Here is a 22428-nt window from a genome sequence, read left to right on the forward strand (position 1 = left end):
CTAACTCCTACATTTTGTTTGGATAGTTATTACATATTGTTTCATTATGTATCGTATTGTATTATATGGTAACAAGAAAAATAGGGGACAAGATAAGCTATTGTGAAAATGTAGTGATAAAATAAAATTATTAAATAATAAGTAAAGATAATACAAAGTTATAACACGATCATACTAAATAATATTAAATATATATCCAAATTAACAATACAATACGATACGATACAACAAGTTATCATCCATCCAAAGAGGTGTTATAGTAAATGTGAGTATATAATGGGGTATATACTTTTAATGCCAAAAATCCAACATAGTATACATCTGTCTTCTTCCAAACCTAAAACCCCAAAAAGAAAATCCAATTGCCAGCAACAGCTCCACTTTATTCACCAGTTCTTTGACCTATCCATTCATATTATAATATATATATATATATATATATATATATATATATATATATACACACACACACACCTATATCATCACCATTTTCTTTCATATACCCTATTAAAAACTATAAAGTTAAAGACTTGTGGATCCAAGAATTTACACTTATTAGCTGAAAAAGATTACAACTTTGGAGTATCCCAAGAACCCCATTAGTCTCTTCTTTCTAATTTTTGTGTTGTGACTGAAAAACTTGAATTTTGGGGGTATTTCAAGAACCCCATTAATCTCAGATTTTTGTGTTCTAACTGAAAAATTAAAACTCGGGTCAAGTGAAGAATGGGGAATTATAGGGTATGTGTGTGTTTCTCACGCAAATTCAAGGTAACAGAGGCAGAGCCACCAACAGATGTGAAAGAGGCATTTAAGAAATATGGTGATGGTGGGAACCAGATGAGTGCAGAACAGTTGCTGAAGTTCTTGATTGAAGTTCAGGGAGAGACCCAATTGACTGTTGCTGATGCTGATGCTGTTGTTCGACAGATCCTTCAGAAAAGACACCCCATTACTAAGTTAGCTCGCCAGGCTCTTGCTCTTGATGATTTTCATCATTACCTCTTTTCTGCTGACTTTAATCCCCCAATCAATTTCAAGGTACTCCCTCTGTTGTTTCAATTTGTTTATCTGATTTTGACTTATACGGAGTTTGAGAAAGTGAATAAAGTTTGAGTCTTGAGGTCTAAATATATGTGGAATGTATCAAAATAACCTTTAATCTTGTTGTCTCAAATATGTGAGTTGTTTGAAAGGGAAAGAGTGAGTGTATCCTTGCTTTTGTTGTGTTGGGTCTTTTGTCTTATTTAGAGAGAACTTAAGTTATGTGCACTGATAAAGACAGTCTCAAATTGAAGTCTGATGTGATAACTTGGAAATGGAAGCCAGTTAGTGACACTGTCAATGTATATAAGTTGAATCCATTTTGGGAAAGAACTCAAAGTTTGAGACTTTGAGTGAGATTTCCCTTTTTGGTTAAAACTATTCTCGGCTCTTGCATAGATGAAGAACATAGTGAAATGAGATACTTGGTGTGAATTGCCGAATCCTGTGAATCAATGCGTCTTTGAACACAAGTTGTGCCCGAAGCCATTAGGCCGAGGGCACATCTGCCTGGGCATTACTAATTGCATCGCCCAAAACCAAATATTCTCAAAAGAATTTCCCTTTTTGGGTGTTGAAAGTTACTACTACCTTTTATTAATTAAGCATTATTTGAAGTGTGTGCTTTGTATACAATGTTAACTTGCCAAGTTCTTATTCTTGGAGATTTCCATCACTATCTCTTCTCTGCTGACCTTTATTTGCCGATCAAGTTTAAGTTACTCTTGCTCTTATTGTTGGATCTTTGTCTTATTTGGAAATGCATAAAGTTGATGACTTAGAGTAACTTTTCCCTTTCCTGGTTTCTCAGAGGCTGAAATTTAGTCCTTTTATCTATTAAGCATTATTTGAAGTGCTTACTTCTACACATTATCCTTTTGGGAAATGGGGTAGCCAAAAAAGTTGGAACTTAAACCTGATTATTTCTACGTGTGGAGAATAAGCAAACTTGTCCTTTTCTTTTTTGGATCTTTAATAGAGTAAAGAGGCTTGCCTAACTACAAACAGGAAAATGGAGGGCATTCTTCAATAACATGATCAGTAGCTAGGTTGGCACTTGGGTGTTGTGTTAAATGAGCTACTGTGGACTGAATATAGCAGAATGGATATAGACTATTATATAGCCGAGTTCAAGTATATTGGAATTGAGGTGTAGTTGATTGAATGATTGATGTTTTGCGTTTCTTGAAATATTCTTATCTCATTACGTATGCCTCTTTCAGGTTAACCATGATATGAACGCTCCACTCGCTCATTATTTTATATTCACTGGACACAATTCTTACTTGACTGGGAATCAGCTGACGAGTGACTGCAGTGATGTCCCAATTATAAAGGCACTGAAAAAAGGTGTAAGGGTGATAGAGCTTGATATATGGCCAAACTCCGACAAGGATGACGTACACGTACTTCATGGAAGGTTTGTGCATCTCCTGCCTGTTGTAGCATTTTGTTGAAGCCTAGCTATTAGAGTGGTCTGTTTTCAGGCAAGTCTTCTCTTTTCCAAAATTAGCAATCTAGCCCTCTGGCGCACTTAGATGGTTTGAAATATTGCATTGTGACTTTTCTTATTAAATGCTCACCCTTCACCACCCAAGTATTCTGACATTCTTGTTGTGCACTTAGACGCTACATTAATGCTTAATTATGCCATGGTCTTGTGCTTGCATGAGTGGACTCAACTGTAAAATCTAAAACTTATTAACTAGACAAACGATAACCACTACTCCAACGTCTCAGTGCACCTTTTCAAGCTCCAGGCACAAGCTTGGCAAGCTGCCTTTATCTCTCCTCTAATGATCCCTCTATAATACTATCTGATGGGATTGTGTTATGCTCCAAGTCCTTCTCAAGTTAAGAACCAGTGGTTTTTTTTTTTTATGACCGTGGTGTCCTGACCAGCTTTCGTGCATCTCGACTAATTCCACGGGATACCTACCACCTCCCACCTCCCACCTCCCTCCAGTGTTTCTTAATCCACTACATAAGATTTCTTCAGAAATTTCTTGCTCTTGGTATGAATGCAATTGTTCCAGATTAGACTGCCTTCATTATCCAATTATCGGCCCTGTTTTCAAGTTTATCACTTCATTTATCTGCTTCCATGAGTTTTGCTGACTTAGATTTAATCTAGAGCATGAGTAGAATGGAACCGAGTGAAACTAGTTGCTATCGTAACTCACTTGACTTACCCCAAAGCCAGATCAGACATTTCTTCCACTGTTTACTCTTCTGGTACCAATCAAAATGAAGATTTTATATGGTCTCAAGGTAATGAATCGTTTTGTCTTCCTGGCATGTGGACCAGCAAATAAAAGATTTTGTGGGGGATTAAATACACAACTGGAATAGGTTGTATATGTACATGTTTTTGCTGAAGGTAAAAAGGGTGGCATTGTGTAAGTCTTTGATTTTTGGAGATCCTATTACCTTCATTGTATGCCAGTTAAATGAGAAGACATCAAGTTCTTCTAAAATCAATACTCTGCTCTAACCGCCATAAAGTTTATCCCATTCAATTAGGTTCTTTCATAATATCATATGAAACTGAATGATGAAGGTAAACTCAACTTCAAATTGTACTAGAACTATTACTTAACACAAGCCAAAAATAAAATGAACTTTAATTAACTTATACAGTAAACTGTTACTAATCTTCTGAAAGTGGACAGAAATGTCTATAGACAACAACAACATACCCGGTGTAATCCCACAAGTGTGGTCTGATCTTATCCTACCTCATGGAGGTAGAGAGACTGTTTTCGAAAGACCATTGACTCAAGTGCACCAAATCAAAATTGTTATGATTGAGGAATACGGCAATGAAGAAAACATGGAACCTAATACAGAAAGCAATACAAAGCATACAAAAGGGAACAGTAACACCAACATCTATAGACAGCTATTAAAAATGCCTGCATGCTTACAAAAGTTTCTAGGATGTACTCTGACTGGCTCTACTCAATCTGGAGACTGCCTTTCTGGCTTTGAATGGAACTTTAATACATCATCTTGTACTTTCTCGTGGAAGCAACATTAATTCATGTAGGGTATTGAATGATCATCACTGGCTGTAAATGTAGGCTTAATTGAATGTTGACAGAATATACTAGGTCTCTGTTTGGCTTGTCCTTTTTTATGGCTTTATTTTTTGTGCTTTTAGCAGTAGAGTGGTTCATGCGGCACTAATTCAAGTAGTCCCTAAACCCTGTACCCCCAGTGAAAGTCTTGTTGGTTATGCTAGTTTGTTGAGTAGATGTAGTGACTAGAAACTTTGCATAACAGGACCTTGAGAGTCCGTAAACTTCTAGATTTAATCATTATATTCGTGCAAGTATCATGCTATCTGCTACCCATTCCGCCTTTTCCTTATTGTGCTAAACGTGAGTTATTATATCTGACAAATCTAACAAGAAGCCTAGGTTTCTCTTATAATTCTTTTTCTTTTTTTTCATTGAAGTATTGAAATTAATATTTTAAGCTAGGAGTTACTACAATGAGTTGAAGTGTAAAATTACTCTTTTTTTAGAGTTTTACTGTTCTTGAGCTCAAAAGATAAAGCTCTGAATTGATGTTGTGCTTAAGATTGGAGTTTTGGAGTTGAATGTGCATGGAGATTATAAAATTACTAAAATGACTTGTGCGAACTTCCTGCACTTAACACTTCCATTACAAATCTTCAAGGACAAAAATTGAGGGACAATAAGATGGCCCTTGTTGGTTGTAATGTATTAGAGATTGCAGCATTTATATTTACTAATTTTCTTGATTATTTCCCATGAAATTTTTGTAAGTTGCTTTTTTTGCAAAATGTAGGACAGTGACAACCCCTGTGGAATTAATAAGATGTCTCAAGTCAATAAAAGAACATGCATTTTCTGCTTCTCCTTACCCTGTTGTAATAACACTGGAAGATCACCTAACGCCTGATCTTCAAGCTAAAGTGGCTCAGGTGATTTTCTATTTCTTGCTTCTATGCCTTCTTTCTTCAGTTGTGTCGTTCCTCCTTTTATTGGTTATTGAGATGTTCCTTTCTAATGTTTTACTTGTAGATGCTTACTGAAACATTTGGAGAAATGCTCTTTGTTCCTGAATCTGATAGTCTAAAGGAGTGCCCTTCACCAGAAGAACTAAAGCATCGTATTATTATTTCAACCAAACCTCCAAAAGAGTACCTTGAAGCCAGTGCTAGTGTTTGTAAAGACAGACGAAATAGCTCTCAGAGGTCAAAGGATTCCGAGGATGATGTATGGGGTTCCGAGCCTTCAAGCTTGACAGCTGATCAAGAAGAAAATGAAAAGGTCTTCTGGAAGTGGAATTCTTCACCTTATTCTCCTTGTATGGTCTAACATGCAACTACTTATGATAGTCATGGTTTGGATTCATTTTCTGCAGAGCGATAGTGATAAAAGTTATGAAGATGACGATGACGCCACTCACAGAGGACATGTGGCATCTGCTTATAAACGCCTTATTGCCATCCATGCTGGCAAACCTAAAGGTGGGTTAAAGGAGGCATTGAAAATCGATCCTGATAAAGTAAGACGCCTAAGTTTAAGCGAACAGGCTCTCGAAAAGGCTGCTGAATCTCATGGAACCGAAATTGTGAGGTTTGTATTACAGCATAACAAAGGAAAGACAGTTGAGGTAGCTTTAAACCGTCAGTAGAGTTGTCATGGATTTATATCCTAATTGTGTGCTGAATTTTTTTTCTAGGTTTACGCAAAGAAACATTCTAAGGGTGTACCCCAAAGGTACTAGATTTAACTCCTCCAACTACAAGCCACTAATAGGTTGGATGCATGGAGCTCAGATGGTTGCATTTAACATGCAGGTTTGGTTGAGTTTTCATTTGCTCACATAATACCATGTCTTTTTTGTGGTTGATGCTTTTTACTATTTGTTCAATAACATCTCATTTCGTTAAAATAATACTGATTTATGATCAGTGTTTTCAAAGGCGCGCTTAAAGTGTGCTTCATCCCGGAAGAGAGGCTCAAAACATGTTGAGCGCTTCGCCTCGCTTAATGTGCACTTTAGTCTCGTCATCAAGGTTCTAAGGCATACTTTTTCTTGCCAATGAGCCTCTGACACTAACAATTGAAATTTCACTTTATTGTTGAAAAAGTTCAATTTCTTTGTCCATATATTTGTCATTCATCCCTATAATTGTTTGTCTTGGACTAAACATATATATTTATGTTTTTTCTACCTTTGCTCCTTTTTTCATTAAAGCCCACACTTTATTTACACTTAAAGCCCCAACGGACCTTAGAGCTTTTTTGCGCTTTTTGCTTTTGATAACACTATTCTTGATATATGTTAAGCTCATCACTCTTCTTTTCTGCATTTAGTGCTATATAGGCATATGAAATGAAGCTTTGGTTCCTTAAATTGCATTTTGGGAATTCGTAACCACACTAAGATAGCGCTTGATAGAGCAAAGAACTGCAAAATCTGTGTCAAGTCAATTGTGCTTCTTCAGATATATGCTCGTTCGATATTCCATCTAGTTTCATTAGTATTCTTCACCCCTTTCTGATAAGAATGGTTGGGATCATTTCTGTTTTCCAGCATTATTGGCTGTCGAGACTTGGAACTGTAGCGTAGATCATAATGCCTACTAAAGCATCTCCGAACTGGCATTATCCAACTAATCAAATACTTCTGCTTGATTTACTGTATTGATTCTTTGATTCCTAAATGGCTCATGCTAGCAATTCTATCTTCACTAATGCTTTTTATGTATGCGTGCTATATTTCAAACTTGCTATCAGCTTATCACATTTGAACAGATATTTACAAATTTTACTGAAGAGAATCATATTGGAACTTTTGTTGATTTCTAACTGAAGAGAATCATGTATTAACGACTGTGACAGGGATACGGTAGAGCACTATGGTTGATGCACGGGATGTTCAAGGCAAATGGAGGCTGTGGTTATGTTAAAAAGCCTGATTTCTTACTGAGTGTTGGTCCTAATAATGAAGTTTTTGATCCTAAAGCAAAGTTGCCGGTTAAGAAAACCTTAAAGGTAACCAAATGACTGTGAATACAACATCATTTAATGCATGCGAGTACTTATGTTCTCATTATTGGACAGGTGAAAGTATATATGGGAGATGGATGGCATTTAGATTTTAAGCAAACTCACTTTGATTTGTATTCGCCCCCGGATTTCTACACAAGGGTAAGCTGACTGTGTTCTTTCATAGACACCATTGTTTCCTTCTTTCACTGTTTTGATGATGTCCTTAAAATTTAAACCTTAACATGCAAGGGCATGAGAAAAGCTCGTCAAATTGCATTGCCAACTCAAGAAACTGGTTGTAATGAATTTTCGAATCCATAATTTTAGAAGTGCAACAGATTCTTGATAAGAACTTGGGGTTTGCCCATGTACGGTTGGTTAAATATTTTGGGAAAACAAGTTTCGTAAAAATGAGGAAAACGAGTTCCCTAATGAAGGGAAGGAAAACAAGCCCTACTAACGATATTCTACCTCAATTGTGTCCTTCCCACCCTCCAACACAGCTCATCTTTACCCCACTCCCCATAGCCCTCATCTCCACCATCTGACACCCCTACCTCCCATAGTATTTATCTAAATTATATACAAATGCTTTTACGATAATAATTAATGCTTACCTACCAACCAAACACAAGAAAACAAGTAGGAAACCCACTTATTTTCTAGAAAACATTTTTCGAAAAACATGTTCCTTCATACTGAACACACCCTTAAAGGTTGAACGCATCAAATTTAAATCATGAATCCGCCTTTGTTTACAGGTTGGGATAGCTGGAGTACCTGCTGATGAGATAATGAAGAAAACAAAGACTAAAGAGGACATATGGACGCCGGTTTGGGATGAAGAATTTACCTTCCCACTGACTGTACCCGAATTAGCTTTGCTGCGAATTGAAGTACACGAATACGACATGTCAGAGAAGGACGATTTTGCTGGCCAAACATGTATACCTATTTCGGAGCTGAAACCTGGTATACACACAGTTCCACTCTGTAACAGAAAAGGTGAGAAATACAATTCCGCGAGGCTACTTATGCGCTTTGAGTTTGTATGAGGGTTCTTTAGTGTTGTGTGCTTCTCGAGCTTTCGTATTTTTGGATGTCGTCGGATGATGTTTGTTTACATTCTGGGAGTTTGTAATAATATCACTAAGCTCTCTCCTTGTGGATGCAGCTTGTATTGCAAAAAAAAAAAGATTTCCATGTGGCTTTGTAGTTTGTACAGTATACTCTACAAGTAAACTAGATTTTTCAAGTTCCATTTGTGTTGTGATTGCTGTTGAATCTTTGTGAAGTACAAGTCTTTTTCTGATGAGTCAATTCGGGTTTGAAAGCGATATTTGTAGTTGATAACTTGATGAAATTACCTGGTACCTATGTTGGTGGGGAGTAGTAGGTACCCGATGGGATGGAACAATTGAGGTGCTGCTAGTTGGGACACCACTATTGTCAATTTTATGTTGGTGTAAACCTTGTGTTTGGCATTTTTCTTTCACATGTTCCTCTTAGATCTTAGTCAATCACAACTCATAAGGCGGCATGGTATGAACCGCCTAAACAAAAACAATCAATTTAGATATTCACGATCAAGAAGTATGGGATTCTCTTTCAAGAAGGCTCGAATACCAACAAACGTCTATTATATTGAATTTACCCAATAAGTCCCATGATGGGTCAAGTGGGGACAAAAATAGTTTTTCTGATGTGTGGGAATCCAATAAAAGAAGACACTATCATTAGGAGATCTATTTGCATATCAAAAAGTAGATTCAGCTAATGCCAGCCAGAAACCTTGGTATGTTGTGTTTTTTTTTATTTGGTATTCTGAATTCATATTGGTACTCCGACTAAAATGTTTTTTCAAGGTTCGAACTCAAATTTTCTAACTAAAAATGAAAGGATGTTTATCTATTCCAAATATTGATGGCAAAATGTGGCAACAATATTCTGTTTATATGCTTGTTATTTATTTATTTTTAACTTGGAAGCTATAAATAAGCAAGAAAGTGATGATTTTATTTTGAAGTTAATTAGACATTCATGTTCTATCACAATTGGATGTTTGTACCATTTGTACTATTTATGACTTTTGAGAATCTAATTAAATATAATACAACAAGAGTTTATTGACAATAATGAAACATTGGATAGAGATTTCATAATACTATGTTCATGAGATAAAAAAATTATTGCATATAAATAATAGTAAGTGTAAATATTAGTTGAGGGCGTAAAAAACTAACAGATTTGAAGATCTATGATGAAATAAATGATATTTTATTTTCAAATATTATCTCGACTATTATCATTTTAATATATAGATTTTCTCACAACAGTTGTGGTTGATTTTTCATTTTCATTAGAACTCGTATTAGAATAAAATCAAACTTTTTTGTAATAAAATACAAATTCTAAACAATAGAAATAACCAAGAAAACAAAATTGAGAGAAGAAAAAGCAAGGGAAATTATTAATAAGAGGATAAATATTTCACTTAAACTGCAAAACATCCTCTTAATATTCTATCCAATTGTTTGCAACAATTTGAAGTTTCTAAATAAAGGAAATATTTGTTAAAAACTATTTTAATAAATAGTTTTATATATTTTCTTTTAAATTTATCTGGTAAAAAAAGTTACTTATCCTTTTTACCAGAATAATTGAAGATTTTAGGGTCAGTTTGATAATAAACAATATCTCCATTGTCACTAACATAATGATCCTTCTTCATGCTTTTCACTAAATTTTCAACCAAATGAAATGGAATTGCCCCTGATTTTTTTGGCTCTCTATAATATTTTCCAAATACTGGTTTTGCTGCTTTTGTCTGTAAAAAATAAAAATAAAATTATGTATTAGTAAATTAATTGAACAAATAGTAATAACAGATAATAAAATAATTTTTATGATCAAACGAAAAAAATAAAATAAAATTACCGCTTCCACAAGGTGATAATGAGGTATTTGAGGGAAAAGATGGTGAATAACATGGGTGCCAATATCATGGTGAATATTATTAAAAACACCATAATCGCGATCAACTGTAGTTAATCCTCCTCTTAAATAACTCCACTCCTATATTTTCGAGAAAAAAAAAATTATTAGAAAATTTTCAAATAATTAAAAATAAATAATAAAATTTAAGTTATATATACCGACCTTGCCACGATACCAAGGCAGCTTTTCTTCATGACCATGGTGATGCAAATATGTGACAGAATCCAACCACATCACAAAAATCTATCAAATAAAATTAAAAAAAAAAATCAGGCCAAGTTGGACATAATAAAGTGACATCTCATAAATAAAACTTTTAAAATTCCTATAATTATTATTTTTTAAATCCATTTTTATGAAGAGTTTAGTATTATAAAGAACCACACGTACGAATGCCCCCACATACATGACTATGTTATGTCACTTTCAAATAATGACAAAACACCTAAAAGTTTCAACGAAATAATAAAGAAGTTTGTACGACTGACCATATAGGGAATTCCATAAAGCTTAAGTAGTTGGAGAAAGCCAACGACGGTAGAAAGATAGAAGAGGAGAGCAACCATGAGTGTCCAACACACTGTTGATGTTACAATAAATTTTCTCTCATTTGCTTGAAACAAATCACTGTATGGATTAAAATGAGAACCTTTTTTTCCTGGACTTCTCCTCATCTGTATCACCAAAAATAAAATTATAAACACAAATTCAAATAAGAAAAAAAAATCTAAAAATTACTTATTATATTTGAAAAATCATCAAAAATATTATTACCAAATATAATGGATATGCTATTAAGGGAAAAGGTATCTTGAATCTAAAAAGCTTAGTTGCATAATCCAACTCCTTGTATAGCTTTTCTGGCATCTGCAAAAAAAAAAAAATTTATAAAAAAAGGAATTTTTTTATATTTATATTAATTAGGGAAAATATTTACCGGCACCCAAGATTCATCAGCTTCAACATTTCCATGATTTTGATGATGAGTTTTGTGGCTAATTCTCCTACAATATTTTTCGGAGGAAAAATAAACTTTAGTTTGCATAAAATAAAATTCATTCAGAGTTATCGTCACATGACCAGAAGGTCATCCAAGTCATGAAAACAACACTCATATGGTCCAATCCAACCTCATAAAAAACGAAATCTTAATACATCAAACTCAGATGAAGAGAACCAACCATCCATGATAGGGCACAAGGATAAAAGAATGAAGAATGTGTCCAACCACACTATTCAATAATGCACTATCAGAAAAACTTCCATGACCACTACAAAAAAAAAATTAAAAAAATACACATCAAGTCAATTTAACATAAGCAAATTATACATCAATAAAAAATAATAATTTAGTTGACTTACCAATCATGACCAAGAACAAAGATTGCCCAAAACATAGTACCTTGTAAAATCCAATAAATTGGCCAAAATTTCCAATTATCAAAGAAAATGGCCATGGCTACCAAAGCAAACACAATAATAATATCTCTAAGAACATAACTTAAAGATTTCCATGGATTTTTAATCCAACAATGCTTTGGAATTGCAGCTCTTATTTCAGATAACTTAAATGGAGGTAAAGCACTTGAATCAAATTTCAATTCCAATTTTTCATTTGGAGAAATAAAATCCACTCCAAGAGACCCCATTATTGTCAACAACCCTGTGAACAAAAAGAACAATGCATTACTTGTGAATTTATAGCAACGAGCAGAGAGACAGAAATTAAAGTTTATTAATTAATTATATAATTAGAGTCAAAGATACTTGTTTTGTTATATTCCATACCTTTAATTCTTGATTTACATCATTAAATTCCAGATGTAGACTAGTAATAACATGTTTGACTAAACAGACTATATATATATATATATATATATATATATATTACTAATAAACTACTACATTAATGTAAACACATCTACTTTATAATTAGTCAAATTCTCAAGTATATATATGTGCGTCACAAAATGCACCGATTCTAAATTTTGAATTGATATAAAAAGCAAAATTCACCGACTCTAAAATTAGATTGGGTACATAAGAAAGGAATAAAAGAATAAAGCAAAAGAGATATTTTACGAAAGAACGTAATCTATTTTATTCGGAATTTCAGCAATAAAAAGTGTAGTGTGAAATGAAAGGTTGTTATAAAACAGAATATAATATATCGTCGCCGACACATGCAGTATTTCACTTTATTAAATAAAAGTCATAGGGAAAAATACAAGAAAAAAAAACTAAACATAAAGTAATGGTACAAATTTAGGAAATATTATGTGATTTTAATATATTTGATCGCACTGTCAAAATAATTATAATCTCTAACTCACGGTTAAAGAATAGGAAAAATTACACAAATTAGATCTATTAAGCAAAGTATCTATTCAATTTGGACTGAACCACTGCTTCGTCATTTTTGATACCATAAGTGTATAATATAATGCTGCTTGTTCCTCCTTGATGTCATATACTCTGATGGTATCAAGAAATAACTGACTAGTGTGTAGATATATACTTTACTTTGATAGTATCAAAACCGTAAATGCACATTAATATATCAAAATCGTAAACGCACATTAATAATTAAAATCACTTGTAAATAGTTTCACTTTTTGTGTTTGAATACAAGTATTCTTTTTCCTAAAAATTACTAGCCGATCAATCTAAATGAAAGTGGACCAATATAGTAGTATATATGAATATTATTATGGTGAAATAGAAATAATATGAATAACGAATCAGTAGAACAAAATTAAACAGCACGAATCAGTAAATTTCAAATATCAATAAATAAAATACCAAATTATGATAATGAGATTCATAAATCATTAAGAATGCAATAGCTTTAAACAATTTCATAGAAAATTGAGGTGTACCATACAATTAATGCAGAAGAGTTGTTGACGGCGGAGCGGAGAGAGGTACCCTTATGCTGCTACCAGTGCCGCTGCTTTTTAATATGGAAGAGGAAGCGGCTGGAAGCTAGGGTTTTGCGGTTGATGAGAGGTTTTAAGATTTAACCTCCTCTCTCCACTTTAGATCTATAGATCTCTTTTTTATTTATAGTGTATGGTCAAAAATATACATATTTGTTTTTTTTCTTCCGGTAATCAAGATCTGATAACCATGAATTTGTTATAGGAAAATACATTTAATCTGAAGTTGAATTTTAGAAAATTAAAATATAATAAAAAGACGCTTTTACTTTTTCACTTCAAGTTACTCATAAACCATAATTTAAAAAAAAAGAAAAAGAACTCTAATGTTATATGTATGGCTAAATACAAGTTTATTTTTTAAATATTATTTTTGAATTTTGAAAATTAAAACTATGCTTTTCAAATTTCACAATAAAACGATAATTTCACTAATTTTTGTGATATTTATTTAAAAGGAATGGCTAAGCTTACTTTATTCTAAAATATTTTTTCAAAAAAATAAAAGGTGAGATATTTGGTCAAGTTTTTGGGGAAAAATAAGTGATTTTGGAGAATAGGAGAAACTATTTTTCAGAAGCTAAAAAAATGTTTTTCCCTTAAAGCATTTCTTTTGAAAATTACACTCAAAACACTTTTAAAACTTTGGGAAAATAAATTTGAACAAAAGTGTTTTTTGAATTCCCTAAATATACATATTTGTTTTTTTTTTCCGGTAAGCAAGATATGAATTCCGATAACCAGGAAATTATTATTTTTTTATTTTTTTTGGAGTTAAACTTAGAAAAATACGTTTGGCACAAATTTCGAAATTTAATCTGAAGTTGAATTTTTAGAAAATTAAAATATAATAAAAAGATGCTTTTATTTTTTTCACTTTAAATTACTCATAAATCGTAATTAAAAAAAACAACTCTAATGTTAAATTCATGGCTAAACACAAGTCTAATTTTTAAATATTATTTTTAAACTTTGAAAATGAAAATTATTTTTTTCAAATTTTCCAATAAAACATGTACAGTCTCACTAATTTTTGTCATGTTTATTTAAAAGGAATGGCTAAGTTTAGTTTTTTCTGAAATATTTTTTAAAATAAAAATAAAAAGTGAGATGTTTGGTCAAGTTTTTGGGGAAAAATAAATGATTTTGGATGATAGGAGAAGCTATTTTTCAGAAGCTAAAAAATGTTTTTTCCGTAAAGCATTTCTTTTGAAAATTACACTTAAGACACTTTTAAAAATTAGGCCAAATAAATTTATAGAAAAGTGCTTTTTGAATTTATTCGTCAAACACAAACTGATTCTCACTAAAAATACTTTTTAAAAAGAATCAATTTTGAAAAGAAAAAAAAACATTTTGTAAAAACGGATAATTTTAGAAGTTTTGCCAAACAGGCTAGAAATCTATGTGTTCTTTCTGTTTTAATTTATTTGTTTGATTTTGACTTGATACGAAATTTAAAAAAGTAAATACAAATCAAGATTAAGAGCCCGTTTGGATAGGCTGAAAAAGTAGTTTTTAAATAAAAAAAATAAAAAATCAAATTTTAAATGACTTTTAAATCGAAAAATAAAAAGTAGGGGGAGTCCTTTTGTTTTTTTTAACTTTTTAAAGTCATTTAAAGTTATTTTTAACTTTGTCAAACACTCTCAAAAGCTAAAAATAACTTGAAAGTAGGTTTGACCAACTGTTAAGTCAATCCAAACAAACTCTAAATACTTTAAGCCATGGATTTAAATTAAATCCAATTTGAGAGAAGTATTGAAAACAATCCTGAACTTGGTGCAAATTATTAATTTTCCTGAACTATTGACAGTCTTAAAAACACTCATCTACTTAACTACCTTAACTTAGATACATTCCCATTGTGCCTCATGACATAGTAAAGTGATCTCAAACTCTTGTAGGACTATGAGACTTTTAATATAAAAAGTCAAGAGAAGTGCTGAAAACACCCCTAAACTTGACGGAGATTTAAAAGTGTATTTAAGTTAAGTTAGTCAAGTAAATGAGTGTTTTTAAGGCTGTCAATAATTCAAAAATGAAACTAATAATTCACGCCAAATTTAGAGGTGTTTTCAATACTACTCTCATCCAATTTCATTGGGATAATCTTCAAATAATTATAAGCCTACTCCATTAACCCAAGATTTATTTCACGTATCAAAATGGCATGACGCACCAAATCAAATTAAAGACCAATAAAATAATGCCACATGTTCAAATGATGTGTGACACTCCTAGTCAGATTGAACATCAGTCATACATACCATCATCTGATGACAATTCGTAAGTCTTTCGCAAATCAAGAAGTTTTCATTTTTGATGATAATCTAAAGTTTTTCGCAAATTTAGAAGTCTTCATCTCTTTGGGGGATCCACAAGTTTTCATGCCTTTGCTTTTGTGATCAAAATTTGACTTTTTATTGAACATCATTCATGCATATCATTATCTGACGGCAATTCTTAAGTCTTTCGCAAATCAAGAATTATTATTTTTTATGGTAATTTAAAGGTTTTTGCAAATTTAGAAGTCTTCATCTCTTGGGGGGTCCACAAGTTTTCATGCCTTTACTTTTGTGATCAAATTTTGATTTTATTTTTATGATGAAATGCCAACAAGTGATTAGTCAATTCAATTATAAACAAAGTTTGACGATCGTTAGCAGAACAATCACAGGGTTACATCTTTTTGTTTAAAATTTTATAAAAATTGTACCCTGCATAATATTGAAATTAAATGGAGTATTAAGTACTTATCACTATTTTTTCTTGTCTTGATTATTCATTTTTTAAGAAAGAAATTTATTATTTACAAAAACTTTTGAATTTTGTGGTCTTAAACTAAAAATATGTGTATCAAAATATTTTTTAATCGTGCGATTTTAAATATGTCATGTGAAAAGTTGGAATTAAAGAATCTATAAAATAAAAGAAAGATAAGACCGACAAATTAAAATGGATGAAGTATATATTAAAGCTAGGCAAAAGAAAGTGACATGACTCTTCTCTTTGGCCAAGAAAACTTATTTTTCTTTTACTCCTTTTTTTTGCCTCCTTTTAATTATAAAATGACAATACAATTTTACATATTTTCCTCTTTTTTATTGTATTATTATGTTGTTGTTACTGCTCCACTTTTATATATGCTATGTAATGATTTCTCTATTAGTTGTCATGTCTGCTTTAATTTTTATATTTTATGTTATAAAACTTCTTTTGATATACGTTATTTGAGTCGATGATTTTTCAAAAACAACCTTTACTTTACGAATTAGGGATAAAGTCTTTGTATGTTTCACTCTTTTCGAATTCCGCCTAATTATAATACACTAAATATATTATTGTCGTCGGTAACTATTAACATTTCAAAAACAAAAATCTTTGAGAGTGAGTAGTTAATATTGCAGATAAAATAATAAAGAAACAATATTCTTCTATTGAATAGAAATAAAATTTATTGTTAATTAGTGGATAAGTGAAATAAATGAAAAAAGTAGACGTATGATTATTAATTATTGTGAAATTTTTTAAATTTTTTTTTTACTTTTTAAGTAAAAAATGATACTTAAAATCTGTCAAGTTGCGTTTGTCCATGAATACAAATTGAAATTAAAAAAAAAAATTACTTTTTAAGTAAAAAATGATACTTAAAATCTGTCAAGTTGCGTTTGTCCATGAATACAAATTGAAATTTAAAAAAATTTGCTTTTTAAGTAAAAAATAATACTTAAAATCTGTCAAGTTGTGTTTGTCCATGAATACAAACTGAAATTATTATTATTATTTTGAATAATTTAGAATTAAAAAGATGACCAAACATACTTTTTTGAAATCAACTCGGAATAAATTTTAAAAAAAATCATGACCAAAACGCCCCCAATATTAGGGCCACTCCATGTCAATTGTCATAATTGGATGTCCAATCCCATAACGGATTTGCCTTATAGCTAGATGGACATAGTTGTGTAAAATTATGAAATATATGAGTACTTTAGGGGCAGTAAAGGCATTGTACCTCATCACCACAAGTCACAAGAGCATTCATTAAAAAATTATTTTACTTTTTGATTTTTCATTCGACGTTGATATTCATATTAGAGCTCGACTATTTTGAATTCGTATCGTATAGAGGCCCATTTGGAGGGAAGCACTCTCTACCAAAGATTTTTTCATACTCAAAGCTTGAAGTTGAGAGATATGTGGTTAAGGGAGGAACAACCCCATCCACTGCACCACATTCGTTAGTTGTGCATTTCATTAAAATAAATAGTACATCCTTAATTTATTTTTATTCGTCCACAATAAAATTTCCATTTAAAAAAAATAAAAATGAAGTGTGTATATTTTATCATAATATATTAATTGATATAGAGTCATGAATTTGAAAAATTATAGTTAAAATGTAGGTATTTCTAAAGAATCGATCTTTCTTTTTTCTTCATCATCTTGAATCTATCCATTTTGATTAATCAATGTGTGATATTTCGAATAATTTCATTACTAATAAAATCCACAACTACAAAAAGACTTAATACATTGGAGTAGTGTTTATGATTAAGAAAATGAACAATTTTATGACCTTTAATAGTCTAATTTTTTTAATTGTACCATAAAAATGGATCAAACTTTTTGTAAACAAATAGAAAGCAGAACCAATAAGACAAAAAAAAAAACAAGAAATAATGCAAAGCAAGGGAAAAGTTAGTCAAGGGAAATTGAAATATTACTAACTATATAATCATTACAATTAAGTGCCAAAAACCCCTCTCAAAATTCTATTTAATTGTTTGCAACAGTTTGAAGTTCCTAAACAAAGGAAATAAAATATTATGTTGAAACTAATATGATAAATAGTTTATAAATTTCTTTTAAAATTTATCTGGTGATAAATTACTCATCTTTTTTACCAGAAGAATTAAAGAATTTTGGATCAGTCTGATAATAAACAATTTCTCCATTATCACTAACATAGTGATCTTGTTTCATACTTTTCACTAATTTTTCAACCAAATGAATAGGAATTGGTCCTGATTTTTTTGGCTCTCTATAATATTTTCCAAGTATTGGCTTTGCTGCTTTAGTCTGTAAAAAATCCAAAAAAATAAAAATAAAATTATATAAAAGAATTAATTATACATTTTGAAAAAAATTAGAGGAAAAAAGTTGAATTTTTTTAAAGAACATTGAAATATTCATAAATAACATTTTATGTTTTTACAAGTATTTTGTAAATATTGAACTTTCGTATTTGCAAGTATAATGAAGCTAAATATGCATTTTACTTGAAGAAAAGAAAAAGTTAAAAATTCTTTTTAGGAAAAATTGAAATATTCGTAAAATAAGTTTTTTTTTTCAATATTTCACAAGTATTTAGAAAATATTGTTTGCAAATTATATATTGGTTCGAAAATACTTGCAAATAGTGAACATAATATTTGTAAAATACTAATAAATATTATTTATGGTCAGACAATTCAATATATATTTTTCAATATTTCACCAGCATATGTTGAAAATATCATATATAAAATTTATCTATGATCAAACGAGAAATTACCGCTTCCACCAGGTGATAATGTGGTATTTGAGGAAAAAGATGGTGAATAACATGGGTGCCAATATCATGATGAATGTTATTAAAAACACCATAATCACGATCAATTGTAGTTAATCCTCCTCTTAAATAACTCCACTCCTAATTTCCAAACAAAAACAAATAAACTAAATGTAATAACAAAAATATAATTCAAATATAAAAATTTAAAATAAATAGAATTTAAGTTATATATACTGACCTTGCCACGATACCAAGGCAACTTTTCTTCATGGCCATGGTGATGCAAATATGTCACAAAATCCAACCACATCACAAAAATCTATCAAACAAAATAAAAAAGAAAGGACAGGCCAAGTGGGTCAAATTATAGTTACATTTTATAAATTCTAAAAGAAATATTTAATTTAAAATACTTTTACATAATTTATAAAAAAAAAAATATTTGTCTTTTCCTTCTTTGGTATTTCACGAGGAGTTAACTATTTTTATTTTCTCAAATTTTATATCGTATTTCAAATATAAAGAACCACACATGCAAGTGTCCCCACAAATACGACTAAGTGTCATTTTCATATAATAAGGCTATTCTTTACAGCTAATAAAGAATATAAGTAAAATTCTTTCACACAAAAAACTATTCATTAATGATTTAATAAATTTGAACATCGCAGTAAATTGATTCATCTTTTGAAAATGACTAAATATAAGAAATCTCATAATAGAACTTAAATTGTTGGAGAGAGACAATATAAGTATCAACGAAATTATATATATATATCTTTCGACTTTCAAAGTATAAAAAATGTTCATGATTTTTTCATGTATGACTTACCATATAAGGAATTCCGTAAAGCTTAAGCAGTTGCAGAGAGCCAATGACGGTGTGAAGATAAAAGAGGAGAGCAACCATGAGTGTCCAACACAATGTTGATGTTACTACACATTTTCTCTCATTAGGTTGAAATAAATCACTATATGGATTAAAATGAGAACCTTTTTTTCCTGGACTTCTAGTAATCTGCATCACCAAATTAATATATTTATAAATACAAATTAGAGGATAAATAATTTTTAAATTCCATTATATGAAAAATTATCAAAAATATTATTACCAAGTAAATAGGGTATGCTAATAGGGGAAAAGGAATTTTGAACCTAAAAAATTTGGTTGCAAAATCCAATTCTTTGTACATCTTTTCTGGCATCTGCAAAAAAAAATAATAAAAAAAAAAAAAAAAAATATATATATATATTTTAATATTAAAACAATTTTTACTTTTTAAAAGAAATAAATTTTGATTTTTTTTTCTTTTACCGGCACCCAAGATTCATCAGCTTCAACATTTCCATGGTTTTGATGATGAGTTTTATGGCTAATTCTCCTGCAATATTTTTGTAGAGAAAATAAATTTAGCCTAAAGTATTTTACATAAGACAATTATTGCCAAAAAAAAAAAAACATTCATAGTTATCGTCTATATGCTCTGACTTTTTGAAAATATTATCTGATACGTGTCAAACTCTTCAAAAGTAACATGATTTTGGAAGATCCGATATGAGTACGGCAACGCTTTTTATAAGTTCAAAGCGACAAAGGTTGTCGTGCATGACTAACCCTTCATAAAAATGCAAGGTATATACGACTATAATTCTTTAAGATTGTCAATAATAAATGCATGCAGTCTAACCAAACAACTTCTAATACAAATATACATTCTCATGGTTTGTATTCAAAGATCACTTAAACATTGTAAATTTGTATTATACAATTACGAAACATATTTTTTGAATTGGATCGATAGATCCGATTGAAATAAGCATGAATACAGGATCCATGAATGAAATAGAAGATTAATAACAAAGAAGGCAAAGTAAAACAAAAGTTTAATACACCAGACTGTCTTTTTTCAAAAATGTAAATTAAAACAATTTTTTGGAGATAGAAATGAGATGAAGAGAACTAACCATCCATGATAGGGCACAAGGATAAAAGAATGAAGAATGTGTCCAACCACACTATTTAATAATGCACTATCAGAAAAACTTCCATGACCACTACATAAAAAAAAAAAATGTTAATTAATAACATAAACAAATGATACATAAATTAAAATAATATTTTTATAAAAAAAAAAATTAGTTAACTTACCAATCATGACCAAGAACAAAGATTGCCCAAAACATAGTACCTTGTAAAATCCAATAAATTGGCCAAAATTTCCAATTATCAAAGAAAATGGCCATGGTTACCAAAGCAAACACAATAATAATATCTCTAAGAACATAACTTAAAGATTTCCATGGATTTTTAATCCAACAATGCTTTGGAATTGCAGCTCTTATTTCAGATAACTTAAATGGAGGTAAAGCACTTGAATCAAATTTCAATTCCAATTTTTCATTTGGAGAAATAAAATCCACTCCAAGAGACCCCATTGGTGTTTAACAACCCTATTTAGAATAAACAAAAATTCATCAATAAGAATTTATAGAGAAAAGCGATAAAAATCAGATTTAGAAGTTGAAGTTTATGAATTTCGAATTATATTGCTTACAAGTAATAAAATTTGGACAAAAAACTATAGTATTCTGTTAAATTCTACATCCACCACTTGACAATGTCAAATGTAGACAAGACATGTCATTTTTTGACAAAACCCATAGCGGGTTTTGCTAACTAACTAATGTAAAATTTATTTGTGTCTGTATTTCCGGAGTATTGAGTGTGTGACTTGTTATATATGATCCTATTGATAGTACAAAGAATGAGTCTATATCTACATATTAATTTACTAAAATATCCATATAATTCTAAGCTTTATATATACTTACTCTAAATTTTGATCTCGCTCACTTAAAAAAAAGTAATATGAATGGTAGCACAAATAAAAAAGGCTCTAAAATTAGATTAAGCATAAAAAAAAGGAACAAAAGAATAAAACAAACACTTTTGAGAAATTTTACAAACACTTTTGAGATGTTTTACAAAAGAATATAATCTAACTTATATATCAAGATTTTCAGCAATAAAAAAAAAACAGAGTGAAATGAAAGGTTGTTGTAAACAGAATTATAATATATAGTTCAAAAAGTCAGATTTGGAGTATAAAATCATATCATAGTAGCCGACACATGCAGTTTTTCACTTTATTATATAACTTCTTTGGAAAAAGATATAAAGATATTTAATCGCTCAATCAAAATAATTATAATTTCAAGTTATATATATTATAATATATATAATAGGGCAGATCCACATAGAGTACGTCAGGTGCTCGAGCATCCATTAACACTAATAATGTATATTATATATTATAATATATATACTGGGGCGGATCCACATAGAGTACTTCAGGTGCTCGAGCATCCATTAACTTCGTCTCGGAATATATATTTATGTAGAAATTAAGAGGTATTTTTATAAAATTAACATAGAGCACCCAATGAACAAATGATCTGGTTCATTGACTTTTGGGTGGGTGTTTAAGGCTCTTTTATTGTTGTTGAGCCCGACTTTGAATCTTACTGTTAACATGTCTTTTTTATATTTTTGCCCCCGCCACTTTCAAAGCATCCACAACCTTAAAATTCTAGATCCGTCACTACATATAAGCTATAAGCTGGTCATTTTTGGTGGAAGTAGATTATTCATTATAGGATCTTAATTTTTCAAGATTCCGTGCCATTAACTATATTACAACAACAACGTAAAGTAATCTCACACATAGAATCTGAAAAAGTGATGAATAATCAACTTACACAATAAAAAAATATCGAGCTAGTAAATTTCAAATTTTAAATAACCGAATAAAAACAGTTAAACATCCAAATTATGATAACAAGATGTCCCAAGCTC

At 30.6% G+C, this 22428-nt stretch overlaps 2 protein-coding genes and 1 pseudogene across 6 annotated transcripts; 2 read left to right on the plus strand and 1 right to left on the minus strand.

Annotated features, from left to right (window-relative positions):
• The first annotated feature begins 374 nt into the window (after positions 1-374).
• LOC125835046 (phosphoinositide phospholipase C 4-like) lies at positions 375-8418 on the plus strand. The gene is made up of 9 exons (XM_049514190.1): positions 375-1041; positions 2268-2464; positions 4861-4996; positions 5097-5345; positions 5440-5654; positions 5761-5878; positions 6927-7079; positions 7149-7235; positions 7838-8418. Exons 1-9 carry the CDS (start codon positions 727-729, stop codon positions 8129-8131), a joined length of 1764 nt encoding a protein of 587 aa, XP_049370147.1. The 5' UTR covers positions 375-726; the 3' UTR covers positions 8132-8418.
• On the plus strand, positions 1421-1564 carry LOC125835154 (5.8S ribosomal RNA; annotated as a pseudogene).
• Positions 8419-9543: 1125 nt separating the features above from the next.
• Positions 9544-21023, minus strand: LOC125835045 (omega-3 fatty acid desaturase, endoplasmic reticulum-like). 5 transcript variants are annotated; one of them, XM_049514185.1, is made up of 9 exons: positions 12958-13095; positions 11436-11736; positions 11255-11344; positions 11011-11077; positions 10848-10940; positions 10562-10747; positions 10236-10316; positions 10014-10151; positions 9544-9903 (listed from the first exon to the last, which is right to left on the minus strand). In XM_049514185.1, the coding sequence occupies exons 2-9, from the start codon at positions 11720-11722 to the stop codon at positions 9712-9714; spliced, it is 1134 nt and encodes a 377-aa protein (XP_049370142.1). In that variant the 5' UTR covers positions 11723-11736; positions 12958-13095; the 3' UTR covers positions 9544-9711. The 5 variants fall into 5 exon arrangements, with proteins under 5 accessions (XP_049370142.1, XP_049370141.1, XP_049370143.1 ...); XM_049514184.1 differs by having other exon boundaries at positions 12953-13090; XM_049514186.1 differs by lacking the exons at positions 10236-10316; positions 10562-10747; positions 10848-10940; ... (2 more) ...; positions 11436-11736; positions 12958-13095 and adding exons at positions 18811-18891; positions 19405-19590; positions 19685-19777; ... (1 more) ...; positions 20538-20627; positions 20722-21023.
• Between the last annotated feature and the right edge of the window lie 1405 nt (positions 21024-22428).

The sequence above is a fragment of the Solanum verrucosum genome, unplaced genomic scaffold, assembly GCF_900185275.1.
Source record: "Solanum verrucosum unplaced genomic scaffold, falcon-dt-bn FXZP01000220.1, whole genome shotgun sequence".
Lineage (NCBI taxonomy): Eukaryota > Viridiplantae > Streptophyta > Magnoliopsida > Solanales > Solanaceae > Solanum > Solanum verrucosum.

Coding starts and splice junctions, on each gene's coding strand:
- LOC125835045 (XM_049514186.1), bottom strand. CDS start 21,008: ATGGGGTCTCTTGGAGTGGATTTTATTTCTCCAAATGAAAAATTGGAA. Junction 18,892..19,404: donor TTTACGGAATTCCTTATATG/GTAAGTCATACA, acceptor TTTGTTTGATAG/ATTTTTGTGATGTGGTTGGA. Junction 10,152..18,810: donor TGCCTTGGTATCGTGGCAAG/GTCAGTATATAT, acceptor TCGAAAATATAG/GAGTGGAGTTATTTAAGAGG.
- LOC125835046 (XM_049514190.1), top strand. CDS start 727: ATGGGGAATTATAGGGTATGTGTGTGTTTCTCACGCAAATTCAAGGTA. Junction 4,997..5,096: donor TTCAAGCTAAAGTGGCTCAG/GTGATTTTCTAT, acceptor TTTTACTTGTAG/ATGCTTACTGAAACATTTGG. Junction 7,080..7,148: donor CGGTTAAGAAAACCTTAAAG/GTAACCAAATGA, acceptor ATTATTGGACAG/GTGAAAGTATATATGGGAGA.